The sequence below is a fragment of the Taurulus bubalis genome, assembly GCF_910589615.1.
Source record: "Taurulus bubalis genome assembly, chromosome: 2".
Classification (NCBI taxonomy): domain Eukaryota; kingdom Metazoa; phylum Chordata; class Actinopteri; order Perciformes; family Cottidae; genus Taurulus; species Taurulus bubalis.
The window spans coordinates 43,820,639-43,834,648 of record NC_136590.1 but is presented as its reverse complement, the minus strand read 5'-3'; the positions used below and the strand labels follow the sequence as shown (position 1 = coordinate 43,834,648).

Sequence of the window (14,010 nt, the reverse complement as noted above, 5' to 3'; positions counted from 1 at the left end):
TGTGTAAAAAAATGCACTCCATAAATTCTATGGAGTAAAGTCACGATTAAGTAAATTAGTTAAATTTTATATCTGAAGAGGCTTGCATTCATTTTAATCCATGCTTTGCTGACTAAGGCATTCCAGTAAACTGTATGAATAGTCTTTTGGTTTTAATTGTAAATATGAATTGTGGACAGAGACAAGCAAATTCAGCAGAGTTGTTGTTGTGAGAGCTTCATAAATGTATCTTCCTGTTACTCTGGTTTGAGTGAAATGTGCTTGATTTATCTCTCTGTCAACAAGTAGAGGAAAAGCTAACTCCCTGTAAATCTAATGTGTACAAGGGATGCTAGCTCAAGTCAACATATCTTACGACACCAGTTTGTATTTCATCTTTTCATATTTTTCATGCATTCTCCTAAGAATGTCCAGCAACACGTATGCCTTTAGAGCAACAGTTGTTTCGACCACCATGCATGCCAATGAAAGGGGAATACACCAGGGCTCAGTTCTAGGTCCATTGTATATCAACGACCTACCAGAGAATTGCTCCGTGGTTGGCTGACAAATGTATGCCGATGATGTGTTAATTTAAACATCTTACATGTTATATCTCAATGGCTTGAGTCCTCTTACTTATCACTAAATGTTTAAAAAGGTAAAGGAATCAGGGAGAAATTAAACAGTGAGCGGGGAATGAAAATCAAGAGTGTTCGCAAGCATGCATATTTTATCATTTATCTATAAAATGCCTCAACGTCTGAAGTATCTGACCTTCAGCACAGCCCAGCTCTCCATGCATGCTGCTATCCTCACATACTGCATCACTACCTGGTCACAAGTCACCTCACAATCAACTATAAAAACCCATCATATCACTGCATAATCAGACAATAACAAATAACGTTGACATAATGTGTTTAATAAACACTCAAACACGTCCTCGTATCTACAGAACAACTACTTCACAGTATTAATTAAAGGTTATTTATAATGGTTATTAATGGTAGTTGTAACGACTGAACCTTTTTCAATACATCTAGAGCAGAATTCCACACCTTTAATGTTCTAAATACTACAACAGGTGTGCATTAGATTAGACATTGTGTTATTCAATGGCAGATATCAATTATTAGACACAATTTTAGTTGCTGTAGTACTTTCAGTGAATCTTAGGCTTTGTTTTCATATGTATGTGGCTAAATTGTTGAAAGGTAAACAATAAAATAAACAAACAATATTTGAGATTAACATTAACAGTACTACTACAGACCACCTGAACACATCCCAGTGGAGAGTTGCACAGTTCAGAGCTGAAAAAAAGAACAACTAATTGAAGTGGACACATGCCTCGCCTCTTCTCAAGAACCTGCCTGCTAAATTAAAGAATTGATTTCATGACAAAGTACTGTGACACCCCTGAAAAAACAACAACAGCATATACTGAACAGTTAGTTAACCAGTTCATTAATGGAAGTCCCAAACTGGGAGCACCCATGACCAGTGGCACCAGCTTGCCTATATTTTTAACAGACAGCAGTCTAAGGTGCGGACGACGCCGGTAATTCCCCAGTCTGGGTCTCGGAGCAACGGCTCAAGAACTCATTTCACCTGTCTCCCCTGATTGGTATTGACTGAGGGAGAAAGATCAAGATTGGCACCGGTGGCAGAGTTTTCCCAGAGCAGCTGATGTGGGAGGGCTCCTTGTAACATGGTGCAAAAGAATAAAGCTGTCGCACCGAAAGGATATTCATTCAACAAATCCATAACTTTATTCTCATCACTAATTTTTATGACAGTTAGTAATTCTGAATTATCTGACTGTCAGGTATTGTTAATAAAAATCATCTCAACTAAAAGTGTGTTGATGCTCTGCTGAGACAAAGTGTGTCATATTTACTCTTCTTAACAAAGAGGATCCAGCTTCTAACAACAACTCCCCGATCAAACCAGACTTCTGTGCTAAAAGACACCAAACTAAATGCAGCATGGCACTGGGAATAATGATCATCTTTCAGTGCCGACTACCGTAAAAGTCTACTACCTTCGGTCAGTGTCCTCTTTTGCTCCCCGCTGTAGCCAGCTGGCGCTCATGCTAGCTGCCCGCTAACTTCCGCTAGCTCTCCGCTAAATTCCGCTAACTTCTGCTAGCGCTCCGCTAGCTCCCCAACAACCACCGAAGGTAGCGGGAGCAGCTCCGGCTTGACACCCGACTTGGGCAGAGGGAACGCGGGCAGTAGCAGCAGCAGAGGGGGGCTAGCATTGCTAGAGCGGGACACTGACCGGAGGTAGGAGCGGCTTGTAACACGACTTTTACGGTACTCAATATACTTTGTGTATTTATTACACATTCCAAAGCATGACTTCCTGTGGAAGCTTGTTTTTCTCTTAGCTTCCACAAGGTCAGAGCGTATCCAGCCCCTGCTGTTCTTGTTCTCATAGACGCAGCACTACACTTGCAGCGGCGGAATACTGATCGGAGGCAACTCATTGCAATCCTCTCAGCAACTCTGATGTATCTGTACCTCAAAAAGCTGTGCCAGCCACCGCGTGATGACGAGCAGTAGCAGCCGCTCCAAGAAGGAACACGTTGTTGTTTTCTGGGAGGCTCTGCGCCGCAACGACGCCATAAGCATGACCAATCTGCAGCTGGACTTCTAATAACTCCAACATGACACTTTTATTTTGCGAGACGGTGATCCATTTAATAACTGTTGCAGTGCAGTTAGTGAAGTATTCCTTTAAATGACAAGCATATGATGCCTGCACGTGTCATGTGCGGCTACAAATAGAGATGTGGGTGTTGAGAGTAAACAGGAGGGACACTGAGCTCAGGGGAAGCTAAACAATGTCCGCCTCAGACTGGAATGTTCCTCTGTAGTAATGAATCTTCTGATTCAGTCTGTTATGTGGATTTACTTCATGTCCAATGAGTGCACACATCAAATGTTTAATTATATTCATACATCTATTTATTAAGGGTCTCATGATTCAATTGAATACCATGACAATGAATTGTTGATGTTGGATGAAATGGTCGGCCATTAATCTGCCCAGAGAGTTGTTTTAGTTGAACTACAGTCATGCATGTGCGATGTGCTGCAACTGTATTGTGTTGTGCAACCCTGTGTTCTCCTTAAATACGTTTAGAAGTATATTTAGACTCAACTGGTGCAAACATTGTGGGAGGTTGGACAGTAACAGACACACATCATCATCACAATGGCATGTGTAACTGAGGACATTTTCCACAGCAGCTTGTATGAATATGTAAACATAGTATTGCAGTTGTCTGTGTTTAGACAAGTAAGTGATTGCTGTGCCATGCTACAGGCACGGCACCGTTATCGCCTTAGGGTTGGACACATTGGGGCTATAGCATTTTGAAGCAGGCACGCCTGGAGCCACACTGCCCAGACATCCCTGGTTCATCCTGGAAACACACAACAACATCCCTGGAAATGAAGCAAAAGTCAACCTAAACACCTCCACGCTACCTGACCTGCATGTGATTAGACCGTCTGATATCACACACGGGTACAGACGGTTTCTTTGCCACGATGCAAGACTGCAAAGCCCTGAGCGAGTCTGGCATCCGTCTCTAACAGCATCAGCTGCTTTCATACTTACAGATCTACAACTGAAGGCGAAATGCCGGCTCCTCCTCCAGCGGCCCGCTCTGCTTGTCGTCATGAAAAGCTTTGCAGCCGTGGGGCGCAGCAGCGACACAGAGCAGACACACTGGTGTCAGCCATGAAGATTAATGTTCTTTAGGCTTTAAAATCAGACAAAAACTGAATGCAATATTTACTTACTGCAGTTCAGCCTTTGCTGTATGCTAGAATATTGTATCACCACCCATTACCCAATTCACTGCACGTATTTAAAAGTTACATATTTAATATTCCAGCAAACAACTATTATCTATGTAGATATATAAAGGAGTAAGGTCTAGTATGAAGTCACTTTCTCCCTTTGTGTGTTGGAATTAGAGCCCTGTGCTTTGCTTTCAGACAGACATAAGACTCCCTGTGTATTGCAGCATTCATATGGAATCAGATGGCAGATAGCAAACCGGATATGAATTTAGTATGGACAGTAGAATTAGGAGAGGTCAACAGGGAATACCGATAAGATGGCATTGACATCCAGTTGTATAACTTGTTGTCCTCCTCCGTCTAATATATTTTCATTGTGTATTACGTGTTTCCGCCCTGTCATTCTGTTGGACTGTTGCTTATTTCCCACGTCTCTGCCTGATTCCATGTGACTGCCCCACTGGTTAGCCCCCAATGTATCACTTGGAACCATGGGATGTTTACTGAACAGCGACCATTGTGGCTAAATGTTGCCATTACAGCAGAATGACACAGGTAAGTGTTTGTCCTTCAAAAACTACGAAACGTTAGATGCTTTACGTCAAAAGGATCATTCAATAGGAAGGGAAACAGCTCAGCTCTTGGCTCATTAAAGAAGCAGAAGCAGAGTCCTTAAAGTTGTTATCATAGTGTAACTAGATGTCGATTCAGAGTCCTTGGGATACATACACTATGCATTACGTAGCGCTCCAAGATAACATCCCTTCTTGTCGTTGGGCTTAACTGCAGTCAGTCCACTCCCTGTGTGCAGTCACTATGGAGGCAGATGCCCTATATTCCTGAGGGTATCAGCTGACAAGGTCACTGTTCTGATTGATGTTAGCCTCCAGAGTCCTTCCCTGTGCAGGTTCAACACCAATCTCCAGTTCTAAAGGGAAGAGAGAGGAGAGCGCCTGTGGGGGCCAAAGGCCCCACTAACATCCCCCTGATCTGTCTTTGCCATAAAGGTGGCAGCATGTACTCTACTCATTCATGTGTGACTCCAGGGTTTGACATGAAGCAGTGCCCCTCCCCACCAAATGTTCTCACAACACAGAACTAAAGAAAGTTGAACAAGTGGCAGTAATTGTAAGTTGCCTCTGTAATCATGGAGTGTACTGGTGTGTGTGTGTGTGTGTGTGTGTGTGTGTGTGTGTGTGTGTGTGTGTGTGTGTGTGTGTGTGTGTGTGTGTGTAATCCATCCAAAGCAGCATTGCACCACTGTGGTCCTAAACCAGGAAACACTGGACCTTGCCCATCTCTCTTTCCAAATAAACAGTAGAGCTGCCTACATAAATATATCAAAGTATAATGCCATGGCAACTATAATGACGCATTACAGTCGTATACAGAAATACAGCACAACAGCAGCATGAAAGAATTATTACACAAGGCCTCTCTGACTTCACCCGTCCTCCCCTCTCCACCGTGGAATGTCAGAAAAACAAGTGTAATAAGGATGTATGGGAGATCAGTGACAAAGGCTGCTCTTGTATTGTAAAAAAAAAACTCCTTCTGCCCGAGGACACTCCGTCTCAAACCCACCCAGAGGACATTCTAACCATGAAGCAGCTGAGAAACACATTTTACAGCTGGATTTCCACTTGTATTCTTATATTTATAGACACATACTGTATATATATCTATATATATAGATATATATATTAGGGATGGGCAAAGTTGAAAACATTTAACTGATTAATCGCATGATTTTTCTGAGATTAATCGCATTATGCGCCAAATTCAATAATGAAGTAAAAACTAGTGTATTGCGTGCTTTTAATTTAAAGTAATGTTATCAGAACAATATAGCAGGCACTGTGGAGCAACAGCAAGTTAACAACAGTATATAAATCAAAAATATATGCTAGGGAAGAAAAAAAAGGATGTTTTTTTTTTATGCTTCCATATGACTGGTGAGCGATTAATGTTCGCTCTGGATTAATGTTCACCACTGGATTTGGACACTGCAGCGCGAGGCTCCTGTGAGCGCTCTGTGCTCGTTGAGGACAGAAACTACAGAACAATACGTGCTTCAGTCTGTTGGCAACAAGCCGGTCGGTGAGGCTGCGTAAGCGCGCGCGCACATACGTAAATCGCCTTCAAAGTAAAAGCAGTGCCCTTGTATTGCATTTATGGCATTAAAAACGCGTTAACGTGCCCAGCCCTAATATATATATATATATATATATATATATATATATATATATATATATATATATATATATATATAGACATATGCAAATCATATTCATATACAGACTTATGCATATGCTATTCATATTGATGTAGGGCAAACTCCTTGATGTTGATGTTTTCTGCATCAACCAGGCCGCCTACATCGGTCGATCTTAGTTAATAATGTGTTTTTCTATTAAATATAGAGTGACCGGATGAGTAAGTGTCAAGGCCTTCCCCCATATAACAAGAGCTCATTATTCAGCGTCCTCCACATAACACACACTGTGTCAGAATACTGAGAGCACCATTATGGACTGTTGTTCATTCTTCTCCAGGCTTTGGATGTTTATACACTTTTCCTCTGGAAGTGGAATGTAGAAACACTGCAAGTTTCCACAGCAGTGTTATATTTTTAGGGGTCTCTGGAATTCACTTGCAATTATCACAAAACACATCTTCTGTTATTGCTGCTTCATTATCATAGTTACACTTGGTTAAGTACTCAGTACGCATCATGTCTGGCAGCCTAACGCCATGGTCCATTCTCTCTGAAGGCAGATAGATATTATTGTTCACAGCATTAGCCTCGTTGATTGACTTGGCTTCCATCCATTAAATCTCAACCCTGAATGCTTGAAACAGCTATTTCATAGTTTGAACTTTTCATTTGTTGAATATTGACAAAAGGCAAAGTGAATGCATTATTTTGCTATTAGCATCTGCAACTATAATGCATAATTCATTTGGATTACAGGCCACAGCAGTAGTTTAAAAGCACCATTGAGGAAACAAGGTTTTAATCAAGAATGACTTGTTAACACGGAGGATCATTGATTAAAGACGGCACATTTCTGTAACTCTGCATCCCTCATTGTCATGGCAGGAGTTGGTCTGTGGTCGTACCGCTGACAGACGCTGCTGCCCTCCTTTGCCGTGACAACAAAGAGCATCAGCAGGGTTGTTGTGGTATCAGCGCCCAGCTCCGCTCGCTCTGTGGATCCCGCGGCTGCTCTTCAGTTCCGAGTATGAGCTCGCAGCATCCAGATGGTCGGGTAATTCAAGGTCAGGACAAAGGGACAGATATAAATCCATGGGAAAGTATAATTGGAGACGTGTCTCCTTATCTGTGCGAGAATATGCTTTGTCTATTGTTTGATTAAAACCATGGCCTGATGCTTCTCAGCATCAATTAAGAGTTAATGAGATATCATCATGAATTATACAGTGTGAAAAATACTCAATGTTAATTATGACTGCATGAAAGAGAATAGCGTCACGTTGAACTTTTTTTTGTGTGTGTGTGAAGATCATGTCAATTATATTTTATAAAATGTGCCAGTTCTCAATGTCAAAGGAAAAATCTGAACATATCTTCAAAGAAAGTCTTTGCTTGATGCGGAGCATTGTCTTTGTGATTCTACATGAGGTACAACTACTTCATCTGGGTTTTAATTATATGTCACTCTAATGCAGACTCATGGCGCTGGTGCTAATTGTTTGTGGAAACTCGCAGTGAAGGAAATTGATTTAATCATTAAAGAAAACAAGTCTCAACGCCGATAGTTGGTTTAGATGAACTTTGTGATGAAACTTAGCCGGGACATATTTCAACATACTGTGCCCTGAATCAATATCTATCAGCAATCTCAAATTAAATCCAGATTGAATCCAGTTTCATCACAAGCTCTAATGCTCACAGAAATCTATCTAATCACCATCCTAAAACAGAGGAGGGAGGATTTCTGAGTTCATTTGGCAGTAGACTTGATCTAATCAAATCCAGACAAGGACAACTGTCGGGGTTTTAGAGGGCGGGGAATCCACACGGCATTTTATATCGATACAAGAACGACAAATATCCATCTCTTGTTCTATAAACTATAAATATTGCAAATACAGATTCAACTCTTTGGTAACCATTGTTTTTATAGTGCACTAGATGGTGCTGAGTTTTCTTCTGGTGCCTTGTGGGTAAAGGATTGGCAGGAAGTTAGTCAAAACAAAGACGGAGTTATCGAAGAAAGAAATCTGAAATGCGTCGTCCAAAAGGGAAGAAAGGGCAGAAGGACATGGGTGTGACATCTGCCATTTAAAGTGTCGTATGAAAGTGTGCGTGTAGTGTACTTTACTTGAATATTTCCATGATATTATACTATACATTTCAGAGGGAAGTATTGCACTGTTATACTCTTTTACATTCTAAATTTATTTAACATACAAAATCAACTAATGACTGATGATGTACTATTACAGATTACACTACACAGCAGTATATAAAGTGGTTAAAATGAGCTCCACCTCTACCAGCTGCAACAATAAAGCTGCAACAACAAAGTGATTAACACATTAATGCATCACATGAATCCAGATGACTCTAAAATGGGTCGTTCTGAACGATGAATACTTTTACCTTTGGTACTTTAAGTATATGTTGATGGTGAAACCTTTTTTACATGAGTAAAGCAGAGTATTTCTACACTGTGATATTGGTACTTTTATTTAAGTACAAGATGTGATTACCTCTTCCACCACTGCTGTGTTCCCAGAAACATATTTACTGCATACTTAAATCTCTCTCTGTCTCTCTCTTATGGTGTGTGTGTGTGTGTGTGTGTGTGTGTGTGTGTGTGTGTGTGTGTGTGTGTGTGTGTGTGTGTGTGTGTTCTCTAAGAAGTGAGGCAGCCAGGAACATCAGGAGGAACCTGGCTCACTGAAGAGGATCCCAGACACCCCATCAAACTGCCAAGATGAGGAAGTCCTCTGGGCTAGCAGACTTAGGGATGTTGAAGCCCACCCACATCATGAACTGCCATAGCTGAAGAGGAGGTGAAAAGATAGCAGGGGGGCCACACCACTGGCTCTCCCAGAAGAGACCCCCAAGCCGGTGGAAAACACATGAGTGCTTTCCTTGCCCAGCTTTCCAAAAGACACCTTTTTTTTGATCAGCTGCTCTTTGCCATCATTCACTCTGCAAACATCTTTCAAGTTGTTTAGTCCCAGAGTATATGTTTCATTGTATTTTATTTCTGTGGTGGCAGGGGCGTGGTTAGCTCAGCTGGAGAGGGGAGAAGCGACTCAGGGAACAGGTGCCGGGATGAGACCTAATTGGCCTCAGCTGGAGCTGAGTGTGTGTGTGTGTGTGTGTGTGTGTGTGTGTGTGTGTGTGTGTGTGTGTGTGTGTGTGTGTGTGTGTGTGTGTGTGTGCGTTGTGTTTTGTGTGTCTTGACTACATAAGCCGTAAGATGGACGGAGGAGAAAGAGGGGAGTAGAGGCACAGTCTGCATATGACAATAAAACCAGTTGCAACGATATCTCAAGCGTGCTCTTGTCATTGTGCTCTCATCCCGGCACCTGTTCCCTGAGTCGCTTCTCCCCTCCCCCCCTCTCCAGCTGAGCTAACCACGCCCCTGCCACCACAATTTCAACTTAATGTACTGTTAAATTCACCAGTTGCTGAAGTGGCTGCATACTTATGTATTTTGGTAAAAGTAGCATAGTTAAAATACCCGTTATAGTCCAGTAGTCCACACATGTTTGCATTCAGTTAAGTTGGTTACGTTGAGTTTGTCAGGTGCATGAAGCAACATTTGACAGGTTTTTATGTTTATGTTTTATCTGCTTGGATAAGAGTCCCATTGTATTGCAATAAAACGACTGAAGTCAGATTACCACATTAAAAAACCTTTATCTAATGAGACAAAACAGATGTTTAAAAACTGCTAAATTTGCAGTTGAATACATTAAATGAATTGAATATGTCACAAATGCATGTTATTGCGATACTCAGCATATCGCAATATGTTTAAAATCACGATGAGATGAATCATTTACAATTAGCCATCTGTAAATTGAATACCCACACCCCAAAAAAAAGAAAAGAAAAACCCACATAACATATTCCAGATCCGCGTGATACCTTTGGTTATTAATGCTGACCGGACCTCACCTTGAACGATGAGATGCACTTTGGTGGACTTTGGCTTCTTGTTGGTGAGGATGGAGCAGACGTAGGGCCCTTCGTCGTGGACGTCAACATTTTGGATCTTGATGCTGTACTCGGTGACCGCTGTGTTTTCCATCAGGACGACGCGCGGGTCCAGAGACCACTTCTCACTTCCTGCGAAGAGGATGGTGGTGCGGTTGAGCCACGCCACTCGAGACACTTTGCTGTCCACGTTGCATCTGGGGGAGGAAGAAAGACACAGAACACACGTCAGAGACCCCAACATTGAGAAAGAACCAAAGCAGTGAACTATGGAGCCGGACAGCTGAACAGGAAGCTCAGTGAAGCCAAGAAGAGCTGCAGAGTCAGCAGATTCTCTGTCGGTTCATCACCAGAAACCCCTTTCACATTAGTATCATACACATATTGGTTATAGCTCCTTTCAGAAATGTGGTTAGATAGCCAAACCTTTTTTTTTTTTTTGGAGCGCACATGCAAAAGTGAGTTTTAGAAGCAAGATGTTTAATTTCAACGAGAACATGGAGGTCATGTTGCAATTTAAAAAAATAAAACCCAACGGTGGTGGGGAGGAAAAGCTTTGAGAAGTTGTAATCAGACATTCTCATCCCTGACTTGTTTGTGACACACGCCTCGTCCTTTAGATCACATCAGACATGAGAGGTCTCTTTCATGACGAGCAAATGCATGTACAAGCGCTGCACATCAGACTGAGACACGCAGTGCCAGTGATCCAGCTGACACACGCAATGAGCACGCTGACATTCCCTTCCATCTCTGATCCCAAAAAAGATGAAACGGTGAACAAGTTCACAAACAAACAACGAAAAAAACTCAAGATGTGCTCCGGTGCTTCATGTTCCATCAAAAGGACCCACAACGTTCATGCCACACAAACGCACCACACTGTACACCGTACACCTGCTGAATTAGCAAACAGAGTTTTAAGCATAAAGCGCTTTGAATCCAGCTGAGCACATAGCATAACCGCTGGAGAACCACTCCATGTTCATTTGGGGATAATTTGGTGTAGTTTATAACAGTATTCCGGGGCTGGAGGGCAGTAGGGTTTTCACATTGACTAATGTCTTTAAACTACATACTCACCTTTGCCAGCTACACGCAAAAGGACAATAACAGTAATTGTCAAAGTCAAATTGGCGATCTGCCCCATTTGGGTCACGTCTGCGATCCCCTTCCAAGGCCTTGGGACATGTTGTGTGGGACTGTCCCATCACAGCCGCATGCATTTCTAACACTATTTTAAAACTGTTGTATCCAACCACTGTCATGAAATTGTGGAATGATGATGAATAACAGCAACTTTGTTTGGGGAGTTATGGGGAGGACATTTTTATTGCATTTTATAACTAAACCGAATGAATTCAAATAAACGGCACTGTGAATATAGTCAAACAATATTGTATATGAAGGTCTTTGCCATAATAATAGAGCATTGGTCGCGTTTCCATTCAATTGTCAAACAAATTTGAAGCAAACTTTGGAAAAAGAAATGCAACTGGTTGCAAATAAGCTCTGCGACACAAAGCGCAGTATTGTCAGAAATGGCTGTGAACAGATCAGGAGAAGTAGAGCTGGGACCAGACAACCATCTACCAGATGGAATACTTCTTTCATGTTAGTATTGACCATGTTTTATTAGTCAAAGACTAAATAAATAGAGATCAGGGAAGACGCCTACAGGGGAAACCACCAACCAACCATGTGAGGTAAATGTTTGCGACCTCAGAATTACATTTTATTACTTTTTATTTCACCTTTTTTGACACATTGTGTTACTTAGGCCCACCCACATAGCATTACAACACCATGATCCCACAGACATATTTGTTTGCACGTTTTGAAGGGAGGCATATGGCGATGTCGGCATGGCCACTGTACACCTCAGTTACCACATTAAAACATCTGATTTGATTCATTCAGCCGGACAGAATCAGTAACATCAACTTTACATTTATTAGTACAAATAGAAATCGCTTTTGTTCTGCAAGAGAACAGGAGAGTGTGACATTTAGATAAAACAAACCTAGGCTCAGAATGCACTGGGGTATTAATACTATAAAACCAGGATTTGGCAGAACATGTTATGCATCAGTGAAAGAATGGAAAGTCAGCTTTCTGTGCCAACTCTGTTTTTTTAAATAATGGATGCTGTAAATTTGGCATTAGTTTGCATAAACTGAAACTGGTCTTTTAAAAACCCTGATGTGGGAAGCTGAATTTAGGGCAAACAATGTCAGCATTGTGTGGATGAGTCTATTTATCACACAGTCTGTAATGTACGTCAAGCAGGCAGCTTCACACACTAACCTCAGTCACACACACACACACACACACACAGCATTCACAGTAAATAGAGCAAAACAAGACGTCCCAGCCAAAACCGAATGTGTGCCGTCTGTGTGCGGTGCTGAATGCAGACAATGATGGTGTGAGGCTGAGAGTGGAAGGAATGGCTCTGAATGGAAGAAGAGTCTCTACCAGCAACCAGAGTGACAGTAAACAGCACTACAGGGAGGAGGTCAGGTCACCAAACTGGAAATGTTAAGAACCAGACGCCACCAAAATGAAGAGAACACAAATAATAACACGGGGCATGTTCTAGGAAATTAACACATTCCCCTTGGAAGCTCATCATGCAGTGGCTCCACCATGTGATTTGAAATCATCAGGCTGCCTCTCAGACAGCATTCACACACTTTACAATAACAACACCTTCCTTAGAGCGCTGTTTGTTGAGTTCAATGCCTTAAAACACTCAAACCTGGTTGGTGAATGTCGCACTCTGGGCTTGAGTCCCTCACTCTGCAGCTGGACTTCCTCACACGACCCCAGGCTGTGAGAGTCATCAACTCCACCTCTTCCTCTGCACTCCAGAATTGTGGCTGTTTATATTATAATATATATATATATATATATATATATATATATATATATATATATATATATATATATATATATAACCACCTTTAATTGTGCAATGCTGTATTGTATAATGACAATAATACATCCTTGGTTTTAGGTAAAGAAATAGACATGGAAGAGAAAACCATACACAGCAGAACATTCCTTCATGTATCCACAGATCAAGGCTCCAATCATCACCGTCAACTTGAGGAATGGAAGCTAAACTAAACTAATAGCTGATGCCTTGATGCTTAACAGAAATCAAAAGGCTGCCAAACTCAAAGTGACACTGCAACACTGCACACCTGTGAAAATGTCCTTTGACCACAAAGAAGCCCAAATGGTAAATAGACTGTACTTGTATAGCGCTTTTCTGTCCGTCTATCAAAGCACTCAAAGGCAGGGTTCCACCTGCCGTCAGGACTAACTAACCATTCAGACCCATTCAGGAGCAGCCGGTGGGAGCGATTCGGCAAAGCGTCTTGGCCAAGGACACGCAGACATGGACTAGCGGAGCCGGGGATCGAACCGCCCATCCTCTGGGTGAAGGACGACCCCGCTCTCCGCTGAGCCTCAGTCGCTCTAAATGCTATCGAAGGGGGAAGTAACATATTAAAGCTCTAAAGGTCAGCCTTTGACTTCAACGATGCACATTTGAAATAGAATAAATAAATCCTTATTTAGAAAACACGTGAGACTAATCACAAATTAAGTTGTTAAAAGTGTCCTATTTTTCTTTTCTTTTTTTCTCTTATTGTTTTTATTACATTGCTTAAAGCAAAACTGATTCACATATTATTTACTTGTATTTTAAGACCAAATCAATATTATAGCAATGCATGTTAAATAAATCTATTTTATGTAAATGTTAAATATGAATGTCACAAAATACAAATGTAAAATCCATTTTAAATCCATTTGATACAAGTACTGTTAAGGTCACGTTATATGGGAGAATACATACTGATTATAATAAATATTATTATTATAAAGTTTACAATAAATAAAGCAAAATTAATGCAGGATAATCTCTTTGTGTTTATTTTTGGGTGTTGTGTGTGTGTGTGTGTGTGTGTGTGTGTGTGTGTGTGTGTGTGTGTG

The 14,010-nt window shown here is 41.4% G+C and overlaps 1 protein-coding gene across 1 annotated transcript in view; it reads right to left on the bottom strand.

The window, feature by feature from the left end:
* The window catches only part of opcml (opioid binding protein/cell adhesion molecule-like), a gene marked incomplete at both ends in the record, with an annotated part of 152,358 nt that overhangs the window by 62,702 nt on the left and 75,646 nt on the right, over positions 1-14,010 (bottom strand). Inside the window, one exon of the mRNA XM_079235457.1 lies at positions 9,967-10,202. Coding sequence (XP_079091583.1) covers positions 9,967-10,202 — 236 coding nt within the window. The remainder of the gene's footprint in view (positions 1-9,966; positions 10,203-14,010) is intronic.